The sequence below is a fragment of the Manduca sexta genome, chromosome 7 (genome assembly GCF_014839805.1).
Source record: "Manduca sexta isolate Smith_Timp_Sample1 chromosome 7, JHU_Msex_v1.0, whole genome shotgun sequence".
Classification (NCBI taxonomy): domain Eukaryota; kingdom Metazoa; phylum Arthropoda; class Insecta; order Lepidoptera; family Sphingidae; genus Manduca; species Manduca sexta.
The window spans coordinates 8,770,216-8,796,834 of record NC_051121.1 but is presented as its reverse complement, the minus strand read 5'-3'; the positions used below and the strand labels follow the sequence as shown (position 1 = coordinate 8,796,834).

The following is a 26,619-nucleotide window of genomic DNA, read 5'->3' as shown; positions in this document are numbered from 1 at the left end:
CAATAGGCCGTTTAGGCCGCGGGCTAAGGGCATTGCATTCGGGAACCTTTATTGTGCTCTCGCAAAATAGGCTCCCACATGAAGGACAGGCGGCACGGCATAAACTCAGTGGACTATACTTAAGGGTGTTAGATAATATACCTATATCTGACTGCTTCGGTGGCCTAAGGTCTAAGGTCCCGGGTTCGATCTCCGGGTCGGATAGTGAGGGTTCTTCTACTCACTATCTGTAAATTAATCTGGAAATTGTGCTCGATATAACGATAGGCTCGCTCATCATATCATAGGATAGAATACACACGGCATAAAGTGGGTGCACCAATTGCGTCTCTGCTTACCCTTTCGGAATAAAAGCCGTGAGTGTATTACCTATTTATAAATAGGTATCGCTATACCTATTTGTAACCCTTTGCCAATCGTACTATAATATACATATAATACTGTACTATATATTAGGTCTGCGTACTATATACAGTTGAAGAAATATATAGTACTCACAACAAACCTATATATTTATAACGAACCCTGTATAGGTATGCCACAAGAAAACCCCAAGATGTTACCACGCATTATGAAATATTTGTACACAATACATAATTTCATAATTATTAGGTACGTGATTTCTGGGTCATTTACCGAGATAATAAAAGCCGGTTTCAACACGTTTTGCGAACGCTGTAACCTTGATTCAGCTATCCTCTGTCGTGTCATTACATAATTTACTATTCAATTAATGGAATCTTTTTGCATATAATGAGTTTTCGAATATAAGCGCTGTGAATAGTGTTAATGATTTTTTATATGTTTACGCGAATGTTAGAAAATGGAACTATTTTTCGGATTTTACCGCGGTTTTTTATTAGTCAGGTAAAAGTAATCGGAACCCAAAAGACCGACTGGCAGATTTCAAGACACTGTGAGCTCATTCTGCGTAGATTGCATCATGAACAGCAATTTTTTTAAAATTTTAAAATGTAGGTAGATATTGTACGTTTCGGACTTTGGCTTTTCGGACGACTTGCACCTCACTGCTCCCCGTGACCACGAAGGGTGCAGTCTTCGAAACGTCGGGAGAAAATCGTAATATAAAAAACCGCGATAAAATCCGAAAAATAGTTTTTTTTCGATAAAGTGTTTACAGAAAACAGCTGCAAGGGTACTGCAATTATAATCGTAATTTTATGATATCAAGATTACTACTATAAAATAAAGAGCCGGTGTGATACAGTCAATTTTCCTCGGAACTCTTGTATTGTTTTGTACTAACTGCAAACATTCGATAAACTTAATGACGGAATAGTCTCATCGTCTCGTAAGCTATCTATCGAATAAGTGAGCCTTTTCCAATTTAATTAAGGCAACTAAATAAAGACAAAACTGACAGCTACTTTTCAACAACGTTTAAAAGAAAATAGCCTTTAAAACAAATACTATAGCGTGCAAAAATAGTCTCAAATTGAGGCAGGCACATTTAATTACAATAAATACGTCTTTAAAACAATTAGAATAGAGAACAAATATAATATCAAATTGAGGCAGGCAATAGTAAAAACGAAACCTTTATCGACACGGTACCAGGAATACCAACACTTCTGATACTTTCCCAGGCGAGTCAACTTTCTATTGTAAAGCAATGTCATGATAAAAAAAATGTAGAGCGCTATTTTTGCTTCTCATACATTTACCCACGATCCGACGTCTAGGCACGTTGCTTCATGCTATAATGAAATACTTACCAAAGGGATATGATTGCTCAAATGAATGCATTCGTGTGATTTTGTATTGTAATTAATGTGATAAATATGTCGAAACTACTTTATCTCGCAAGAATATTTCCAAAATGAACTGGGCAACTCGACCAAAATCAAAATAAAGACAGGCAACATGGAAATCGGATATGTAGCATATTTTCTTCAGTTGACTATACGGTACATCAAAGATTGATTTTTGTACGGAAATAAGATTGTTAAGAAACTGATTAATAATGGCATATAGATGAAAACTGATGTAAGTTTGGGATAACATCACATTACAACCCTAATAATTCCGATTAAAATAATTCCAACTGTACCATACGGATTTTATGAATTTTTTATGCTTTTTTTAAAAAGAAAAATAAAACCTATATTGATGATATCCTGTTTTTAGCAAAAATAGAAAATAACTAATTATTCAAACTGGCAGCAATAAATGTGTAGGCAAAATTATTTTGCTTTTTATTTAAACTTGAAGACATTTTCAACGGTCGATTTTCGACCACTAGATTATATGGCTGGTAACTGTTAATTTTTTTAAATCTTTAGATTTTCGCATACATTAATAAACGCTGAAGATACCAGACACGTAACTCCAGTAAAGAATACGTTTAATATTTCCAGAAGTATAGAGAGGAAATAAATATGTTATTCAAATAAAATTCCATACGGCAGTCGCTGGTGTATAGTATAAAACATTTCTGAAACTGGTTCAAAGGTTATATACAAAAGTGATGCTGGCGTGATAGGTAGGGGATTTACATATTACAAAATTCGCTTCGACTCTTGTTCGAATCACTTAAGGAAAATTGTCGAAGATGACGCGTTTTAACCAATTATCATCTTAACTTCATCAATACCTTGAAATTGATGGTCGTAATTTTATAATTTGGTGAAAAATGGAGACCAATCTGACCAATATTATAAATCCTAAAGTTCGTGACTATATTTTGATGTTTGGATACTTGTTGAAAGTAACCGCGGAATCAGCTGAACGTGTTTGGATAAAATTTGACACACAGATGAATAATGCCCTAGATTAACTCATAGATTACTTATCCCATTAATTTGTTTTTAAACAAATGGAGTTAGTGCGCTATAGCGTATTAGGGACTCGTTGCGGGCAGTGCTTCTCACGCCTGAAAAGCCGCAAGCATTACCTCGTTTAATAATAAAAAACCTCATCGCTTGTACACCTTTAGCAGGGTACCCCTGGAGATAACCATTGCGTTCCAAAATAAAAAATAAAAGACCTCAATACCACAAAACAAAAAGAAAAGAAAAAAGAAACAGAAGTTTCGGTCACTCGTTGCTTGATATGAGAGCGTAGGATAGGTTAGGTTAGGTTATACTTATAGCGTAGGATAGTCCAAGAGCGCTGTCACGAAAACAATGCACTAATTATAGCTAAATATGGTATATTGCGGCAAAATTTACATTCAGTGTTTGGAAAAAACCAATTTCTGGATAAACAGGAAAATTATTATTGCATGTACAACTTTCCTTAAGATTTAACTGTATATTTGTGGTTATTTACGAGTATGTTTTGTTATTGAAATTGTAATTCTTAAGCCGCTGGTATACTTGCAGCATTTTTTATCCAATTTCGAAAAACCGTCATGAGTCCACGATCCGTAGCGTATGGCTTTCTACAATCATTAAGCCATAGTCATAGTCCTCAAATTAAGCAGTTGAAGCCTCCAATTAGTCAGGACTCAAATTTGTTCATTTGTTAATATTATTTTTATTATCTGGTACAGACAACATATTGAATTTTAAAAGTAACATTCTTAAGAGACATGTTACAAATCTTATGCTGTACGCAGCATTCTAATTACACAGCTTCGTAGTAAAAAAGAGAAGTTCTAATAAACTTAAATATACAATAAGTACTGTTAGTGAAATTAAACAATAATTAAAAACAATTTGGAGATTTTAGAAAAGGATGTAACAAGTAACAAAAATGTGGTTTTTCGGTAACAATATATTAATATTGGTTTCCAATTGAAGAAAGTCCCAAGCCGAAAATAATGACTATACTTATGGAAGTAGCCTAGAACATTTACTGTGTAAATTCGTTCGCGATGAAAAACTTGGTCACCACAGGTTGACCTTACCATGACCTTCGGATGTGATGCGTTTTAACTACTTTAATGTGTATAAAATTTTACGCGACCCATCGGCCGAAATTAACATGATGTTTCCACTTCCACAGTCCATACTTATTATAGATGGAGATTATAAGTTTTCGTCAAACAAGAAACATCTTAAATTACCAAATGAATCTAATTTCTACCTTAATTTTCTTGTTTTTAAATTTTCTACCTTACCTTTCTAATTGTCATGTAGTATTTAGAGTAAGTTAAACAATTTCATAGGAATAAAGGTCACACTTCACAGCCTTTTTAAATAAAAATTAATCTTAAAAATAAAGGCAGGCATAGACTATAAAACCTTTATTATGGCTAACAACACTTACACGATATCAAAAATAAAATCAATCTTTAATCCATGGATATATGGTTAACTTAAATTATCAGTAATTTCTATTTGCGCAGACGTAAACACAGAAATAATAAAGATACATGCGTATTCCTAACTGAACGAGTGAATGAACAGATAAGAATGATTGGAAACAATCCAGTTGTACGACAGACGTTATTGTGGTCGACAATATTGGCTAATGATAGTGAAAGGACATGAAATCGATCGGTTTACGGTCCAAACAGTGAGTACAGGTGACACCGGTGTTGTAACATGGAATTTAATCAAGGTCGTAATGGAATATCTAGAAAGTAGTTCATTATGATAAATATGTTTTTTTATTGAGTTTAATTAATGTTCCTATAGATCGGACAAAATTTTAAGTCGAGTACAAGATATGTGATAGCATTTTTATATTTTTGGTATGACTGGGTAAACGGTAAATGGAAAGAACAAATGTATTATAGTTTCCTAAAAAAATATTTATTATTACAATTAAGAGTTACTTATATAGCTAGGGTCATTTATAGACTTTTAGTGCTAGAAGAAGAGTTACGAAAAGATAAGAACAATGTAACTAAAAGAGCCAGCTCGGTTTGGGAAGTGACCATGAAGGCTGCACAGTCTCCAAAACGTCGGGAATAATTAAAATACAAAAGCCGCAATATGAATTCGAAAACTAGTTTTATTTCGACAATAAGCTATACTTTATTGGAAGCTATAATTATATTGGAGCAGTACCTTTCCCTGCTCTATTGAGAAACTGTGCCTAGATCATATTGTACGAGAAACCATTTAAGTAGACCTACTAAACTACCCTAGACATTCTAATTCTACTTGGTTTCTTCACAAAATTGTGACTATGTAAAGTTATAATGTCTAGCTTCAGTGGTAGTGTCGCTCGTGGTTGTAGACATAATTTTGCCTCAATAACTTTATTATTAAGTTAGATTTTCTTACATTTATCCACCATCCTGAGATAATTGTCTCTATTGGTTGATAATGTTTCAAAACTTAGGTGTTATTTGTTTCTTTTTCTATGAAAAGAAAAGAGAACAAAATATATAAGATAATTCTGCTCAGCCTTTTAAAGCTGTTATTAAATATCGTAGGAATGATGTGACAATCCAAATATTGGATATTAAAAAACTGTAAACAAGGTAAACGGTTATTTGACTTGAATCAATGCAATTTAAAAATACAATAATGATTAAAAACGACATAAATAACAGAAACGAATGATACCTCATTCGAAAGTCAGTAATTCTGCGAAATCCAAAAGCCCTAGCCGTAGGTCGGGAACGAGGAAGCGATAAAACTGCCAGAAACTAGATTAAACCCGGTTCAATACAAGTTGCTATGCAATGGAGTTGAAAATTGATTAGCCAAGTAGAATAGCACACGTGTAAACAATCGTGTGAATAGAGCTGTACCGCCATTGTTGACTTTTTATAACATACCAAGAGAACCAAGCAATTCTGACAATATAACAACAATGCGGAGCAATATCATAATCGCGTTTAATTACTGCAAATATTATGATCATTATATTTATTCTATTTTTAAATGTTTCCGTACTTAGATCTGGCCAGTTCTTCATTGTATCAGATTATTTTTAAACAATATTAATTTTGAATTTAGAATATGTTTATTTTTAAAACTATTTTTTATAATGATTGTGTATGTTTTTTTTTTTTAATTATGGTAATGCTATTGAATTTATGTTTTGTTATTATAACAAAACAAAAAAATCATTATAATAAAGACCAATATGTTAGGGGAATCTTTTGAACCCTATGTCCAGCACAGGACATACAGTCGTGATGATGTATATTAATACTAAATAATACATAATCCCGCATCTATTCCGTTTTCTCACTCATTTTAGTTATACTCCTGAGAGTCGAGCGTCTATTTATTAGTCGTGACTGCTCCACTACGAAGTAAATAACTACACTGGTTCTGCAACTATTTCTTTATCTTCCCCTAATTTATGGGTTTGTTCAAATTATTTTAAATTTGTATCTGTTGTAGTGATAGGTTTCAATAGGCAAAAATTGAACTTCTTAGAAATTTTACTAAAATTCGCTTTGACAATATCAAGAAGCAGTCGTAACAAATATGAATATGCACTACTTTTGGAGTATGTATCTAATTTTATTTTATAGGTACGTATATGTATAATAATTGCTTCTCTAACTTTTCATAATCAGGGAAGTTTGGGCCATAGCCTATATTGTCCAAGACGGGGCTGTCGTTGTCATACCATCATATTTGATAATATTACCACAAAGAAAACGAGCCTATAAACAGAGCCCGCTAACCTTGTCGCTTGCCAATAAGTAGCGTACCAAGAAATGACGTAACTCATAAACGTGACAAAACTATAATTTGTGACATACAGACGGCTAGAACAACTTCCTTTAATTCAAGGTGAGGCGAAAAGTCGTGATGATTTTTTTGCTTATTGTTCATTATGGTTTGGATTAACAATGTCGGTGTTTAAAAAAAAAATGGAGGACAATGTTCGATTTTATTATTTACTGGGTTTGCTCGCAACTTAATCGGTGATACCTTTGCTGAAATACAAGTCTTACTATTCGAAATGATATTATTTGAATCTGTAAAATGTTAATATTTAAAATTGTCAAATGATTACTTTATCACAAGTTCGGAAAGCAGTCACCACCAGACAAAAACGGGGAAGAAACTCTAGTGATGCGCTTTTCAAAATCAATGCCAAGGTATAAAGTAGATACCTACGTATCGTATGTTATGTAATACAAAAAAAGTTACATTAGTACTCTTCCTTAGCTACTGGTATACATTGATTAGTACATAGATATAGTAAGCGAAATGGGCAGAACAGTCTACACATTACTAGTTAATAAAAAGTAGCCTTTATCCGAGATATAGTCTATGTGTCATATTTTCTAAAACCATTCAGGAGTTTCTGCTTTTTTTTAACTGATAATCAAACATCATTTTTCGCATTTTTAATATAAGATAATTGTGTCCATCATGACCATTTCACATAATGAGCACTCAATGCGTGTCAATTGTCAAACAAATAATACATAATAGAAACACATATTACCTATGTGCTAAATAAAAAAATATAAAATGTCAAGGCGCAATCTTATACATCCACGATAACTTAAAACTTCGTTTACATAGAATAAAACGGCTTTAATACTAAGAAATACATCTCTATGTTTCATGCTTATTTTTAAAATCTGTTATTAATATATCAGGGATTTCTGAAAACAGTTGCAATTCGCGTGAAGTTCATTCAATTATTCATTCATATTGTGTACCTGCACGACCTGCTCTTTAATCTGTATGCAAATTACCTTCGACCCCCTGTGGTTTACCATGAAGATACGCAAAATAAAACTACCAGTTCTAACACTTGTAAGATGATATGGGTTCCATATAAATTTATTCTGATATATACTTACTTATTTACATTAAAAAATAAAACAAAAGAAAAAAAAACAAAATTCAAATATCGAATAGTCTTAATCGAATAGTTTTAACTTTAGAATTCATAAAAAAAATAGTAAAAAAAATATATACGCTATTATTACGTTAATTTATTTGTAAAAGAATCTAATGGACATTCCGTCAACACTCAGACATGAAACAGATATTTATTGTTGAAATATAAACCTTACATTTGAATATAGGCTTAGTGTTCCAGCGATATGGAGTCTGGCAAAAATCTCTACAGATCTCCAAAAATCCTATACTTTGTAACGCAAGAACAATTTCGCAGTAATTTAATTATAAGTTTATTTCCAAGTGCTTGATCATTATTCCACTGTTAATTTATACTTAATGTAACGAATTTTATTCAAGGTCCTGTATTTGGCAACTTGCACGTAAAATTTGCAACTAATGATTCGGTTATAATCTAACTTAATTATATACGTCATAATCAATATTGCTAGGGAGATTCAAAATATATCCGGTACTTATATAGACTAACGTTTTTTTTATTTGTATCTTTAAAAAATCGAAATTAGGTAATCATATCTTGGGCCCAAGATAAGCAACAGTAATAATAATATCAGCCCTGTATTATATACTTGCCCACTGCTGAGCACGGGCCTCTTTTTTTTGTTTTTTTTTTATGAAATTTGCAGTTCGATTGTGTTATTTTCATAAAATATGGACAAAATATTAGATAAATAAGCTGTTTGTAAAGGTTCAAAATCTGATAAAATCATAGCACTAATATTACAAACAACAAACATAGTTTCATAAATGTGTTAAAAGGTGATTTATATGCGAAAAACGTATTGTAAAGAAATATGCCTTGCATAAACGTATGGCACAAACCTATTTCAATGTACTTCTTATAAAAGTAACGGACATTCATAACAACATATTATTTTCATAATGAATGACCTCAGATAAACATTGAATAACTTAAATATCATTTGTTAATCAGTGAGAGAATTTTTATTTATTTATTTATTTACTTCAGGTAACAAAGGACCCATAACAAAATTTACATCAACAATACTTTTTTTTTTATTTGACTGCCATCATTATGTAAATCACTTTTACCAAAAAATTATTTTCCAAAAATATGGAAAGGCTTCTCTAGGATCACATACAATAAAAAATAAGTCTCGCCCCTGAACATGCGGCTTTGGGCATTCGTTCCACACAATTTTGGCTTACGAGTAACGGCGGGAATATGCGAATATTTTTTTAAATCATTGATGATAGTCCATTACATGATTTTCAGAAGCTGTAATTCAGAGTCACATGTAACACGTGATGCAAATTACTACTGCAATTAAGTATAGCAAGCATAAAGAATAAATGGCTCTAATAATGGTTTATAACATGCTGCCAATGAATTATACTAATAAAAATGAAACGACTATCAAGTATTATCAGAAAAAGACATATTTACTTGATAAAAAAAATAAAATGACAAATTTTGAATATCAAGAATTTCCAATAAAATTAACTCGAGATAACAATGATATTAAATGAATGTTCGATAAAGCAGGTCGAATAAAAAATGAAAACTAATTAATAATATATTTATGGAAAAGTGACGTCTTCAAAAATATAAAAAAGCTAAAACAGGTAACCATAAATTAATCACGAAAAATGTGTAGGTGTAATATAGCAAGCTGTCTTTGTGACAGAATATAAAAGGAATTCGTTATTTATATTATATCACTTGAAATGGAAAAGTCGTATAACATAAAAACGTATTAACCTTAATGATACCGCTTTTGTGGTTTAGAATATATGTATATTTATTTCAAATTTGAAAATACTGCAACCTATCTTTCGCAGTCAATTTAAATTCTACTATATTACCACAGAATGAAAAATATAATACAAGATATTATCATAACAGAAATAGCACATTAATCATTTGAATGATGAAAAAACGCTAATGGAATAATAATACATTTACTTATGAAATATCCTTCACAATATAAAATTTATTTTTATACCAACAAACTACCAAATCATGGCAGTATCCGAAAAATAGTCACAAATAAACCGCAATGCAATTATTATCATTATCACTAACCAATATTGCAACCAAGACCTATTTATTATATAACATAATGGAGCACTTGAAAATGGCGCTAATAGAACCGCGATGATTATCGCGTGGTTTAAAATAGGTAATAGTAATTGATGGTAATTGGTAAGTGGTAACAATGCAAATATCACGACCACACGGCCGCGACATCCGGCGCGCGTGCGTACAGCCGAGTGCACAAATTAAAAGGTCGTCTTTGTCCGTCAGTGCTTAGGTTAGAATCTAAATCGACATTGAAGAATAGAGGTTATTTCGGTAAGTTTTATGGTCCATTTGGTAATTGGTCTCCTTTAACTAAAGATTATCAGTTTATATAAATTTCGCAAAGCTATGCTTAGTTAAAACACAAATTTACTCGATCAGCTGTAAGTCAAAACTACCATCTTGCGTCTTAATAAGGTATAAACTAGGAACCGATGATGTTTTTGACAGCTATTTAAACAATTCTTAACCACCTCTTAACGCTAAAACAAGTTTATAAGTAAGACTGTATAGTAACAACACTAATGGTTCAGTTATATAGTTTACATCATACATTCATAGGATACATGATCGTAAAATATTATGACCGAACTACAAAGTTGTTGCGTTTTACGAAAACTATATCATTTGTATCACAATATCATTTTAATTAATAACAAAACTAAAAGCATAAAAAAGAGAATAGAAATATCCAACTTCACTGACTTGACTGATTGCAAATGTTACCTAATAAATTTTAATAAAATAATAGTCTAACGCGATTTTTGAATCAATTTTGTTTCTCGATGTACATCATATCTCCATTGATGATTGGAATTACAACGCTGTTCTAGTAGCATAAATCATTATTAATAGCAAGTCATTTCTTAGTAATGATAATATTCTTTGAATATTCATTATTCTGTTTAATTGGTCGTTCTCGGAAGGCGATCGGAAATGAAGTTCCACACATAATTAATGCAAGACTTTATTCTTACAACTATAATGCTGTAAGTACAGCTGACACATTCCCTGACTTTTTTTTTATTTTAAGATGATAACACAACTTTGTTATTATGACAATGTGATCTATGGACTATGATCTGTATCTCGCAAGGGATAGCGGATGAGGTTCCGGTATTTGATACGTAGCTCAACCCCTCCACATTCCCTAACTGGGTAGGTAGAGACCTTAAAGCAAAACTAACACAAAGACTTCGCCAATTTTATTCGTCTCCTATGATATCGCCATATCAGGGATAAGTCTAAGTATTAACTATGATGTTTTATCGAGACAGAGAATCCAAACCAACTTTGGCACATTATTGTACATGTTATACAGCTAATTGCTTCTAAATAAAAAATCCCTCCTGGCCAAATTTCGGCCACGGCGGCAAATCTCTACGGAGATCAGCCAAGTACGCAGAAGATATTATAGTGCACAAGTGTGTGCGCAATACACAGGTGCACTCTGTTCCTTTACTCTCATAGTCCGATGAGACGGCGCGGCATTCCGACATGACTGGAGAGAGATCAGGCGCAGGACCAACGGCTTAACGTGCTTCTCAAAGCATGGGAGCATCACACCGCCTATTTCCTGACGCCGAGCTGCTGAGTAATTTTTAAAATCGAAAAACCAAGTCACAATAATTTTTAGCCCCATCTGGGATACGAACCCAGGACCTCAGCGCGATAGTTGTGCTCGTACCGCCTACGCATAAGAACTTCACCACCGAGGAAGGTAATTGCTACTAGGTCAACGAAGCGTGAAGAGCAAATAAACCTAAAGAATATAAACCTGGCGAACATTATTTAAAGATATTTGAATAACTATCTAAAAACAGCAGAAAATACATTTAGTTTCGTTCCTGGATCGAATATCGCAAATCTTTTGTCTCGTTACTGTGCCATCAAATCGATTTTATCCAATAGAGATGAAACAAATTTATAAATTTGTAATTTCGCGGTGTTCTAGCCGCAGATGATTTCTTAAAAACAAATGTTACAAAACATCGCAAGGCCGCACAAATTACGTATAAGCAATAAGTGAAATACAATTTTCAATGTCGTATTTTTTAAACCTTCAGTAGTATGAATGATCACAAACGCAGTCTTGACACAGATGGTTAACCTTGACTCTAGACTCTAATTGATACGAAATTCTAATAGGGACTTCTTTACTGATGTTATGTAAGGAGCTTGAAGGGGCTACCAGTAATTCACGATTTATAAAATAAATTTTAGAATATGCATTAATTTATATTGCGATAGTTTGAAAATGAAGAGGGAAATACATAGTGTAAATTAAAAAAAATTGCCTCTTGCCTCTTAATAAGGTTTAAACTAGGAGCCAGTGATGTGTTTGATAGCTATTTAAGCAATTCTTATCCACCTCTTAACGCTAAAACAAGTTTATAAGTAAGAATGTTAATGTGTGAACATTGAATTGATGTCAGTTTAATCGTGTACAATACATTGAATAATTAAAGCAAATATTTGCACAGATACACCAAGTCTGTTACCAACAAAAAATTTATAAAAAATAAATATACACACAATATGCTAATGGTGTGCTTACTTTTGCAAAAAAATTGCAAAATAAAAATCTAAACATTTATAACTTCCAACAACAGTAAATGATAGAAACGATGCTACAATCGGAAACTCATCTTCGTTGAACAAACTATTCCATTAGGAACTAAGAGTGTATTCACATGACGTTTTAAACGAGCTAACGAGTAACAAATGCAACAAAAAACTGCAATAAACACGATGCATTCAGAAACTTTTTACTTTTACAAACGTATATACTATAGAGGTACATACAATATACATTCATATTTTTTCATTATAGAGGTATAGCATATACATTTAGACTTTTTTTGGCTCATGTTTATCGCGTTCCGGGGTCAGCTTGCCTATATTCGGTTTCGCACAGGCCGGCATAATTGTGTTAACTGGTAAGGGATGATTGTCTTTCTTCAATCGAAAATCTATCTCCACTCCAATTACCCTCAGATGTAGTGACTTCACTTTTCCTCTACAAGTGTAGAATACGCGCCCATAAAAATCGCGCGTCATTTCGTTTAAAAAGCATCGTGTGCATGAACCCTAACAAACATTTCCCTACCCGGACGTCAAACTGCTTGTTCAGAACGCATTAGCAATTTTGAAAGTAATTTAACTTAAGTGCTACTTAAGTTATTGGTTGATATTAAGCGACCTCGGATATATCGTTGCAAATGTTTTGAGGTTCAATGTCTACAATTGATTTGAGACTATTTGGTCTAATCTGTGTTTGTTTCTTTTAATATATTTAGATATAGACACGATTTAAGAACCGCTGTCAATATTTTAAATCCAGCAATCCCTTTAAATTTTCCCGCAAAATTTGGTAGTGTCAAATAATTTAATATCTAGTTTAAAATAATATGGTACATATCTAGCCACTCTAGCTGGCCTGCTGTTTATATACATGTCGTGGTCATTGTGAGTCATGCTCGTGATCGTTTCGGGACCGGTCACCATATCCAGTTACATTGAGGTATACAGACTGCATAGTTTTTGTAACTTTGATCCTTGTATTTGATGTTTTTGATTTTTTTCAACAGTTTTGATCATCATCAGCCCTGTATTATATACTGTCCCACTGTTGAGCACTACTGAGGCCTTAGTCCACCACGCTGGCCTAGTGCGGATTGGTACACTTCACACATTCTCGAAATTACTATAGAGAACTTCTCAGATATGCAGGTTTCCTCACGATGTTTCAACGTTAAAGCAAGCGATAATTCACAAAGAATACAAAAATATTTTTTTAGAAAAGTCAGAGGTGTGTGCCCTTGGGATTTGAATCTGCGGACATTCGACTCGGCAGTCCGTCAGTTTTGATATTTGATAAAAAAATAATATCTGTAGGCAAACCCTGAACCTTCAAACTTTAACGTGGGAAATAAAAGCCAGATATAGGTATACCCAGAAGTTCATCTTTATCGGTGACGAAGAGAAACCGAATTATAACCGACCGTTTACGTAACATGGTTACCAAAGCGGTCTTATTTTCTCCAACATATGAAATCATTGCCACTGCCAGGGCCCACGTGAGTCAACGGTCCGGTTGTACGTTTGTTTATATTATTAAGTAGGAAATACATGAATAACGTAACTTATGATGAAATAATCGATTGGTAACGCTCGGCATGACAAACGAGCGTAGAGGTTCCACGTGCACTTGATTTAGTAATTATGAGATTAGGTGTAGCTCACGACTTTGTCTGTTTAAAAAACCTTTCCCAAAACAGTTCTTGAGTACTTTTCCGGAACAAAAAGTACGGCAATCAAGGAAATTTTATTTTGAAAGTCTCACTTACTTTTCTGGAATAAAAAATCGCTGGCAAGCAAGGAAATTATCTGTAGCGTCACATTTTGAAATTAGTTCAATAGTTTCCGTTTTTATCTGTAACATCTTCACAAATTTTCGTATTTATATAAGTAAAATACAAAAAATAAAAAATAAATCAGTTTACATGTAATTTAACATGCTAATGGCGTGCGTGATTTTGCTAAAACTGCAAATGGCATAAAAATCTAAACATTTATAACTTCCAACATAGTAAATGATAGAACCGTAGATTAATATAATATAATGTATACATGGTATACTCAACATTACATCGATTTACCGAAAGACGATTCATTAATATCTCGTAAGTCAACAGGGTTTAATTATAGTCTATTCATACATCTTCTCCCCTCAATTACCTTTTAATTCTGCCAATTAGCTGTATACAATTTAAAGGCATTGAAATCAGTGTATTTCGTGTTAGAGCACAGTCCAGTATTTTGTAATTCTACGGATGATTTTGCGACTATTTGACTACAGGACCCATCGTTGCCTTCATTTAAGACCATTTAGGAATTTTGGGTGTTTACGATCGCTAACAACCATTGAATTTTAAATTGCTCAGTTAATAAAAATAGGTAGATATAAAAAACTAAGTTAAAGTTTGCCATCTATAGCATCGCAAGAACACGATGGTAACAACCTTCCAACGTTATTAATAACGTTGTCAAGGCATGCGCCCGCGCATCTTTTATGCATCAACTTACGCAACAATGTCCGCTGGCAAAAAATGTTACATTATACAATACCTAGTTTGTAGGATTTCAATGTTACTGCATTATTTATACATGTACGATATTTTTTAAACTGTTTGGGATATTAATTAGAACATGTAACAGCTGTCTAATACAGTAACTAACAAATAAGAATATAATAGAAAGTACTAATTTAATTTGGAAACATAATTAACCGTGTGAGTTTTTAATTTGGTCGTTTTATATTTGGTCACAAGAACCTCTACTCAGAATTTGTAAATTTGAGTTGAGAACAAACAATCCAATAGAAACTAAAGATATATAAAAAATACTGTTGTCTTTTTCAGGTAATTGTCCAGAACACGAGTTATGATAGGGTGAGCATAATAATGCAATTAGCACAGGATATCGACGATCAAGCTATTGTTCCGAGCGCTGACCCCACGACGGACATGCTTCGCGAATTTTATTACTAGAAACTGAGAAGTGGATCGAATCATGGTAATTTGTTCGTTATATTGCGTGAAAAATTATAAATGCTTAAAAATATTCATTCGCTGGTAATTTTGTTAAAAAAAATCCCGATATGATTCATAAGATTCGTTCTGATTATTTAAAGGATACCAACAGACATCTTTAGATGGTGAAACTTCACAAAATTACGAAAAATTATTCCCCAACTCCATCAAAATGTAAAACATACATCATTCAATTTTGAAATGATTAACCAATTTTCTCTTTAATAGTAGAGGTCCATGCCCAGCACTGGAACACTATACAATACAGAGCTGAATGTTAATGTATTATCTCTTTTTATAGCAGTCCTATTTCAGTAGATAAAGATCAATTAAGACTTTAATTTAGTTTTTGCCACGTCTCGGTTTTAAAAACCATAAAAATACTTCAAAGATTCACAAAGTCAGTATCACTCATAATTACACAAATGCAGTAAACGAAACGTGAATAATGGCTAGTTATTTAGAAACACAATTATCAGTCTCGCAGCAAAGTGAGGTAACTAACATTATGTTTTGCTAGGTGTTGCTAGTAACTTCGCCCGCATGTAAAGGCTTTCCTGATACAGTCTATAAAAGACTAGGATGCGAGCGCCATATATTATAAATCAGATTTTTAAATATAGTCTGCATGGAAGCAAATTACGAGCATAAAAAGTAACCTATGTGTTAATCCAGGACATGATCTACCCGTCTGTTAAATATCATCTAAATACGTTCAGTTGTTTCTGCGTTTACTTCTAACAAACCGATTTTAAAATATATTATTCTGCATGGGAGCAAATTACGGGGATAAGCCTATATGTTAATCCAGGACATGCTCTACTGTTAATACCGTAAATTCGGTCAGTTATTTCTGCTTCTAACAAACATACAAACATTTTCACAGGCTTTCTCATTTACAATATTTGTAAGATAAGATAACATTGTGCACGCATTTATTACACGGGGATTATTATTTCCATTTCTAATCTATGTTATAATACCAGTCTGACAGCCCTGTATTTTACATTGCCCTACTGCTGGGCACGGAATTCCTTAATATTGAAATTTAGGCCTTAAACTTATTACACTGACTTAATTGGTACTACTAGTTCTTTGAAAGTACTTAACACAGGAAGAATAAAGATAGGACTGTCACAAATAAAATAAACGTAGCAATAGAGATATTAAATAAACTAAAATTTAACTTTCTCGAAAATAAAGTTTATACAAAGACTACAAGCCTTCCTTAACAAAGATTTAAAATGAATCATTTAAATAAAATTATCATCTACCGTATTACATTTATTTCCTTGCAGGAACATATTTTAATAACGTATAATGACTTTTCACCTTTTAGTAAAAAAAACAGACAAATAACATTTCCTGCTTAAACCACTTTTTAAAGTAGCTTACGGTAACGCAAACAAAATTATATTTAGCACCCTTTCTACCTTTTTAATGTAACTCAGCCATCTATATTTGTCAGTTTATATGCATAAACTACAATTAATTTGTGTACAGTTTATTTTACTTATATTATATTGTTTGTACAGCAGTCTGCAAATAGTACTAAACTACACATTTAAATATAATTTACTTCCATTTTTAATAAAAGATATCAATCGCTTTTTTAATAAGCGGCGATAGCCTAGTTGGGTGTGGAACGGTCTGCTGAGACAAATGTCCGCAGGTTCAAATCCCAAGAGCACACACCACTGATTTTTCAAAAAAATGATGTCTGTATTCATTGTGAAATATCGCTTGCATTAATGATGAAGGAAAACACTGTGAGGAAACCTGCATACCTGAGAAATTCTGTATAGGAATTTTTAGGGTGTGTGAAGTCTACCAATCCGAAATAGGCCAGCGTGATGGACTAAGGCCTAATCCCTCTCAATAGTAGAGGAGACCCGTGCCCAGCAGTGGGACAGTATATAATACAGGGCTGATATTATTATAATCGCTTTTTTCGATCAATCTAATAAATGGACCAATTAGAACAAAGATTTTTTGACATGCTTACAAATGACTTATTTTGATTGGTTCATTTTCGGAATGAAGATTGAAATTAGGATCGTTTATTGAAAAAGGCTGTCAGTCAATACAACAAAAAATCAAAATCTACAGAAATATAATAAGCTCTCAAACAAACAATGAATGGTCATTTATTGCCCTAATAGGGGCCCTAAAAACCATAATGAATGTTATTTAGGTCCATTAAATTGCCCAGTACTGTTTATTGCCTTACAATGTATGTCACTATCAATTTGTATTCTTGGCATGACTTTAAACTAGTATCGTGTAGAGATAAACATATTTAAATATTGTAAATAGGTCTACGTTATTTCTGCAATTAATTAGACATTCTGAAAGATGTTTTTAATTTCAAAAAATTAAGAATGTATTCAGAGTTCATCAGTGCTGTTACGACATCTCGTTTTTTAGTGTTTGAATTTGTCACAGATTTTCTACAATAATTTATATGTAATTCGTCATCATCATGCTGATCCTTTGGAAGTTTATTACTGGAGATAAATCTTCCCTGAAATGCGTTTGTATTAACTCAATTATCCATTTAACTACATTATATTATTATCACGGTAACCATATTGAGTATTGCTATCTCCCTCGCTTGTTGACACCATGTTGCAGATTACGTCATAGTGTGTATTCATAATCAATCATTTGACACTAAGCCCTTCACTAGAGTTGAAAAGGATATAATTCATTTATTTTTTAAAGATATTTATAATTCTTTTTACACGTCAGACATTACTGCATTATTTTTTTTACCTTAAACCCGATCACTGATCGAACGCGATAGTAAACGTTAACACAAAGGCACTGAATCGTCAACAAGTTTCATGTTACGTTCCGAGGTTATGGAGACAATTGTTATCGTTTTCCAACATTCAAGCTATATGCTAGTCTTATTTTATAAACAGTGCAATTACTAAGAAATTAGGACCTTATTTCCCGTGGGAATGATAAACGGAAGAATGAATTCTTGAACGGATGAATATAATAAATTGTAAGGTTGATACGGATAATGATTGGTTTCATAGCAATTAATTTGTATCCGCACAGTTTAGATTGTCTTAATGCTTATTTATTATGTCAAATTGCATATTTAATTTGAAAAAAACTAACCATAAAACATAATAAGTGTCGAAATTAAAGTAAAACAACACATAATTAAAATGCAGACACAATGTAAAGTCTATTACTTATAATTTGAAAGTCGAAAATTTAATAAAATAGTAAATCTTGTTTCTATTAATAAACTAATACGATTTGTTGCATTTATACACCATACTGTTGAATCATAAAACAATTATAATTTAAATATTCATTATTCATATTACCTTCGTCAGATCAACCTTTTCAAAATGCAAACGGAGTTCATTTAAAATCATAATGTTAACTATCACCTTGTATATATTCTTTGATATAATCAACTAACGCAAAATGTAATGCAGAGTTAAATTTGATTATTCAAGAACATTTAGCCATCAGGAACAGGAACTAAATATGTAATTAAAATTAAAAAAATACTAAGTTGCATTGAACTGGTAAAATATCAATAACCAGGTGATACACACGCGGTACCTTGAAATTGACCTGATCGAGAATTGAACTTTGGGCCTTGTCGTTTATGAGTAACTAAGTTTTGGCTACGACTTCGCCCGCTTGATTTTTTTTGTCGTGATAAATATTTTCTCGGGATATAGAATAGCCCATAGCACCCAGAAAATTGTAGCTTCCTACTAGAGAAAAAAAAAACAAAATCGGTTTAGTAGTTCCTGATATTGCGCTTTCAAACAAACACTTCCGCTTTATAATATTAGAATAGATATTAATGAGTTTTTAGTTCCTTTGAAATAATACCGGAAGTTTTATTTAAACAGAGCAGATATATAGATAATCATTTGACCATAAAAGAACTAACTACATATTTATTTGTATTTATTAAGAAATATAATTCGTCCCAACCTTTATTTATTTCATTACACAATTTCTATACATATAAACCTTTACAATAACAAATAATTTCAATATTATTAAAAAGAAAGCAATCAGAAAAACAAGTCTTAACACACCTCAAAAGAGGGCACACGCTAACAGAATACTAAATATAACTTCGAACAAGGAAACCATGCTCCCTAATGCATTGTAAATAAACTCTGTTTTTGTGTTCACTGATAACATTCACACACCTGTGTTTGTTTAAACAGGAGAACTGTAGCGTAACAGGGATTGTTCGGTTTAGAACTGGCACTTTCAAAATCTTAACCATCGAGCTGCCTCTCTCTTCATAATAGGTGGTGAAGATGCTCACCTCAAGCAACTGTTGGTTTCGTAGTGTCCAAGAAGTGACCGGATTGAAAAGGGTATGTTAAGGTGAATTGGGGCTTTTGGAGAGAATAGATGATAGGAGACTGATAAAGAGAGTACGAAAGGTGTGTATGGATGTAAGAGCCGGGAGAGTTCGACCACGCTGAACCTTCGAATGTGACATATCTGACAATCTTGTTTAAGGCCAACTCAAAAGCGTCCTTAAACATCGGGAATACATAACAATATTTATGAAGGTGAAAGAAGTGCCAGAATTGAGCAGTCTCTGCCTACCCTTATGGAATAAAGGCGTGATAGTATGATGTATGTAAGAAGTTGAGAGCATCTGTACGCCACCTTTTTTCAAAGCGAAAATCTTGTCGCGTTTATTTTAGTTTCATATGTGACTATATTTTTAGAGTACTCAAATCTTCCTCCCACCTTCTTTATCCTGTTTCAGATGATTTCAAACATATTATCGAAACATTTGGCTATATTTTAACGACTTGTCCTCTACCTGACAACTTCTGAAGACGTCAATCTCGGCCAAATTCATAGAAAAAGAACCTCATGACCTGCTGGTGATAATCAAACCTAGGGCCTCCTGATTCACAATCCCATTATACTGCCGTTAAAAACTAAAGGGGACAAGGTCTAAGAAAGGAGTGCGGAATAAGGGAAATTGGAACCTCCGAAATTTTCAACCAACTCCTTCCTAATTGTTGTGTATAATTCTGACTCCTTTATTCCAAGAAATTTACGCCAATGAACTTTTAAACACGGTAATGGTGGGTTTTAAATATATTTTGTTATGACAACTATATCCGCATTGGACGTGACGCCTTCAATATTGCTCATTTCGAGTCAGAACACTGTTTTGTAAACTTGAAAACTTCGATCAACCTTGAAAATTATAAAATCGAAGCCATATTGTTGAATATTGCGATTTCTCTTAGATTATCTAGCCTGATTTGATGTCTTTCTTTTGTTTAAGTAAATGAATTATTTCGAAATTTAAATTGTAATGTAAATTTAATTTACAAGAAGACTTGTATTTAAACTACACTTTCTACAATAAGCATTACGATCATTTTGAATACTTATAATTTATGACCAACAACATTGTATCAAGAATTCAGAAATAATAAATAGGGGCTGTAGGACCCTCGAATTATCAAGTCCTATCCTAACCATACAGCTTTTTACGATTATTGAAAACTTGTCAATATCACATTATTGGTAATACTACTTTCCATAGAAGTTATACCCGGTTTTCATATAAACTACCCACACAATACGACTACCCATAAACAGCAACAACAATGTAATAAATATATAATAATGCACAAATAAGTTAATAGAAATTACCTACCACATAATACTAACAAAGTTTCCAACATCTAAAAAGAACAGTTGTAAACCTTATCGACGACCTCGTCACCCTAAAACATTAGATGTTAAGTATCAATATGTCATATCATAATACTACCTAGTAGTTACAATAACCTTCAAACCAAAACCCAACAATGCTTCCAATATGTTCGTTGGTGGCAGAAATAAACATCGGTGTTACCTAGCCGGCCTCTTATAAACACAAGTGCAGTAAAAGAAGTTTCTGAATCAGAGCAATAACTCCAAAGATTACCACGTTAAAGAACCTTGATATTTACAACATAAATACATCAAAATGAATCCCTGCTTCCGTCCACAGCAATAAGACCATTAAATTACTGCAAGTCCCTGCAGGAAACGTCGATGATTCATGCGCGCCGAGTCGAAATGTTTTCATCCTTTTATAAAGATTGTTAAACGCACGAGGAACATAAATTTACCAGTTTATAGGGACGCCATACTTGGTTGTAACCTGGTTCGAGAATTCTTGGAGAATTATGACGTAGATAAGTACTCATTGATTCTTAATACGTCAGCTTTTTGCGTTATCTAATTCTAAGTTTATATCTTTGTATTCAAATGAGCGATTTTGTTGTATAAATAACATAATAAAAGAATAACTTTCCTGCCAGCCCGAGCTGGCTGCTTTGTTTACTTTGTATTCATCATTTATTTTATATCCAATATAAAATGTCTTTAGTTATATAAGCAACTTAATTTAAGTAATAATTAAATCTTCTCATTGTGCCTTGACATGTTATAAGTGCAACTATGTTCGCCTACGTGATGAATAAAGCCTATTATTTTATTTTTATTTAATAAAAGTATTAAAAAGAAACGTAAGCTCAAAAACAGAAATTAGTTATGATAGTTAGCGTATAAAGAATGTGTCCAACAATATAAGCACGATTATCAACTATTTAACCAAGACCCAATACAACGTACTTGGACATACATAGAAGTAGCACATGATATTTTCAATACGCCCCAGTTTTGCAAAATGGCGTGCCTATAAATTCCTTAAAGTGCCGACAGATGCTAATAACAAGCACTCAGCCGATAGCTATGCGGCCTTTGTGATTAACATAATGTTAAACAATAAAATACATACATTGGAAAAAGATCAAAATTCCATTATTCTCTTTAAAAAGATATGCTTACCTTAATACACTAGGTATTTTTCAAAATATTTGCGTTGGGATTTTGATTTGCCAAATACGGCAAATATTCGTTAAAATATGCCAATTATTGTGCTATCATTAACGAACTTATTTGCAGTCTTTATATCAATTTCGTTGACATAAATTGACCTCATAGAGTGGGCGAATCGGGTGCTAAGAAAGGCACAAATTGACATTAATAGACATACCAAATTCGAAAACACGTGATTTATTTCTCCAAATTTTATTTCCGTATCCATTGATACAATAAAAGTGAATTTAGATAATTAGTTCTTCAATTTAGAGAGAAGAACTGAAATACATTCGTATTCCAATTGCATGGTGTTTATTATCGTCAACATCAACCAGTTAATGCCTACTTAATCAACCAACACCCAAATAGCAATCTAACAATGTTAATATTAAAGTTAACGTTTGTTAAACAAGCGTGTCCAATCACTTGACAGATCCCATTGTACGAAGTCATAAATGCGCGGTAGCTTACGTATGAGACATTCGATATGGCATTTGCAGACCACGTGAGAATATTGTTCTTGACCGTTCTAGGTGCTTAATCATTATTATTTTCCCGTGAATCAGTCTTGATCTTGTGAACGTCTTTTTTATCTTTTTATAAAAGTGCTATTGTTCTAGCTATAGCTGTTCTAGGAATTTCTTGTTTGGTGATAGGATTTATAATTATAGGATCCTATTTTGGTTATTGTTTAATATTTTTTTATCATTGTCAAATTAGTGCTTCTGTCCCTACTATTATAATAAAGACTCCACAGTTTTACAGAAGGTACTTGTATGAGAACTATAATTATAGCGTATCAATATATTTACAAAAAATAATGTTTAATATTAATAAAACAGTCGGTCCTCACAACAAGTAAAAAAGTAGAAAAAATATTTAATATCAAATTTAGTCCTCAACGAAATCCTGGAAATTAACATAAAATCAAAATAAACCCTGACTAGGGAAATAAAAATCTTGCAGTTTTGTGGTTAAATACGAAAATAATTTCTTGTACGGTCAACGTTGAACAAAAAACCCAAAAATGGCGTCCCAAAGCAGTCATTTTAATTTCATGCTCAACCTCACTCCTAATTAAGTTCTGATTTTCTACCAATTGAAAAGAGAAATCTACTCATGGCGACCATGTCAAAATAAAAATGCGTAAATCGTAGATCGGATCCGTGCGTTACACCATCTCGCGACAATTTTATATAGCATTGCAATACGAGTTCCGAGTAAGTCATATCTTTTAAATGATTTAGAATGGTACATCATTTTCAAACTCTCAAATTGTACAACAGATGTTATAGTAAAAAGTATAAGTCTATTTGCATTTGCTTTGAGTTATATTTTATTAAAATGTAAATTGTTACCAATTACATCTACTCTCTGTCTAGTCTTAAGTAAAACAAATGAATGTTGCTGATTTATTGAATTATATAAATCTATATTTTGAGAGTTATTTAAAAAACTTAATCTGAGGATATGTAAACATCAATATTATACGTATATTTTACTTAGCTATTAAAACATTTCTTCTATGCTTCTAAAGGGATTCCGAGGATTTTCACCGTTTTATTTTATAATTTTGTATTTGTTACAATAAATGCTCTCACTATTAAAATCTATATTAAAATGAACCTTATTGTACCCTATTATGATATGATTGACCAACGCGGAAGAATTTAGATCAGGTCGTAGTTTCGTAAGTGTTACGTAACATTCTACGTGATATATTTTTAACTTGTTTGAATACAGCTATATTTTCTTTACTCTGAGCTCAATTCGAAGGCGCGTGGTAAAAGTTAGGGTGCAAAGTACGGTACGAAAAAGAAGTTATCAAAAAATATTTTATCTCTAAAGTTATCAAATTAAATTACTTATTTATCTGTTGGTCCTACCAAGCAGCCCTGGAAGCATTGATGTCTTTGAATACGAAAGCACATTAAAACCAATATAATTACTGGATTTAAAGAAACATCAACACATATTTCATTTAATAGCTAATACTTACTTATATAAAGACAAGCTGGTAAAACTGTTATTTAGTCGACAAAGACCACAGATATTTCCAACCCGCCTCTCAACAATATGTCTACGGAGACAAATAAGTAAAATACTTCATAGTAAAGTACATTAACTGGTAGTAACGTTTTGTCGCTGACTCGCAGTTAATTCTCTACAGTTCAATGTGTATTATTAACTACCGAGAGTTCGATATCAGAGGCTGTTGCCTCATTCCGATACGCATAATAACTACTGTAGCATTTTTTCTATCACAATTTAATCTTTTGTCAAAGAATTGTGTAAGCTTCCACAAAAACTATTCAATTAAAGATCGTTTGAAGAATTTATTACAGTATTTGCCTGTGATGTTTGCAAGAGTGCAGTTTAACGAAAATGTCGACTGAAATTTTAAATCAATAATTTTTTCACTTGTATTGTTGTTTCACAGCACATCGCATAATAATAAAGCATTCCGAAAAAATGTGACGTCAAATATAGTTACTAAGATATCATACCCAATAACGCTCTTAATCTTGGGATATACCTACCAAAATATCTGTTCAATAGAAATGTCGCCCGCTCCGTCCGCTTCCACAATGAAAGTGAAGAAAGATAGATTTTGATCATACACAGTACAAACTAGCAAATAATAATAGTTCTCCAAACATACATTGACGAATACCAATAACCCATAACTTTTACGCCATAGACAATTCGACATGGTAGTTACCAATGTCTATGCCTAGCTACTGAATCTGACCGTTAATTTCGCAAGTTCCTCTCGCAATACCCTTTATGTAACCCGATAAATGTACACAGCATTTCTGCAAAGCATTACGAAAATCAGTTTATTAATTTAGTCTACGGCTAGACTTCGGAATATCTTAGTGTTGAAGCACATAATCAGTTCATGGACCTGAAAAGGGGAAAAGTTTGATGCTGAGCATGTTTGGAATAAGTTGATTAATTAGAATATCTTCATCGTCGTTAAAATTACTAACCTGACCACAGTTTTTTTTTATTTGGATGTCAAATGGAAAAAAGTTTTAATCCCCTTTTTGCTATATATGTACGTAGCCTTCATTGACTGTAAAGTGAACAATCATAACAAAATCAATAAAAACTTAACTTGAATACGCTATAATCCTAACTTAATACCTAACGTTGACTGACTTTACCTAACTGTTTCACACTAAGATATTAAAAACCTAGGTTAAACGAAGTCGAGACAACACGTGATTTCATTATTAACATTTGTTTTTATGTGAAGTAACAATTATTCTATGACGTAAACTTTTTAAATGACCTTAGCAGATGGCTTTTTGAGCACATTAATTTTGTCAACCTCAGGGGCACGTCTAGGACACTAAGAACAATGTCAAAATTAGCCGCAAAAAATGACCTCAACGAGACGCAATGTCCAGCAAATTTTATGACTTTTTTTCCGTATAACCTCAAACTTTGTTACGTGTTCATCACCGAATGATTTAACGATGCTTTTCTGTTAAATTTAATTTGCTGGTTGTAGGATATATTTTATATCGGCCCGGATAGCCACCACCGTACACAAGGTGTTGAAACCCGTCATATTGGCACGCGTAAGTGTGTCTTGATCCGGGATCGGCCTGTGTATATCCGGTTCCAACAGGCCGGCATAATTGTCTCTTGCCAAGGAGTCTTCATCTCTCGTCAGACGACATTCTATTGGACTCCACTCCACTTACCATCAGGTGCAGTGGAAACAATTAGCCCGTGCCTGTATAAAAAAGAAAACAAAATCTGTAGAACTACCCAACTCGGGAAACAAAAATATAAGTCAAACACAGCCACAGGCAGTCTACTACTCAACATAGGCTGTCCCTAAAGAGTTTCAGACCGATGTGTTAGAAACGGCTTGGTTCTAACGTGTTGCTGGTTGCTGCGATCTTTTTCTTTTGGCAATATTATCTTAATAATATAACGTAGGCGTCACACAATCGTCATTTTATTATAGTCTTTATTCTGTCCACATGCAGTAACATAATGATTATAATTATTTCTGCTGTCCGTACCGATGCGCCCGAATGGCTCGGTTTGTTATAAATATCTACTGTGTATGCAAATGTATTAACATTTGTTCAAAGATGATTTATAGACGTTTAGGAATCCGCACACCATACATTTCTGAAGTAAGCATGAATCACGCAATAATTTGGTTACTAAGTTTGGGTACTGGTCGTTACTTCGTTATACTCGTGGATATAAAACGATTGAACTTATTTACTGTCTAAATATTAACCTTCGTGGTGCAATGGTGGATGAACGGAATACATTCTTGTCTATTATA

General features: G+C 32.8%; 1 protein-coding gene across 4 annotated transcripts in view; it reads left to right on the top strand.

Annotated features, from left to right (window-relative positions):
- LOC115456341 (torso-like protein) overlaps positions 1–26,619 on the top strand; it is a 61,297-nt gene that overhangs the window by 22,733 nt on the left and 11,945 nt on the right. For 3 of the 4 annotated variants that reach the window (XM_037447751.1, XM_037447750.1, XM_037447749.1), the window contains exon 2: positions 15,228–15,381. The exons of the other annotated variant lie outside the window; for it this stretch is intronic. In XM_037447751.1, the coding sequence (XP_037303648.1) occupies positions 15,379–15,381 (3 nt within the window). In that variant the 5' untranslated portion in view covers positions 15,228–15,378. The remainder of the gene's footprint in view (positions 1–15,227; positions 15,382–26,619) is intronic. 4 annotated transcript variants of the gene reach the window in all.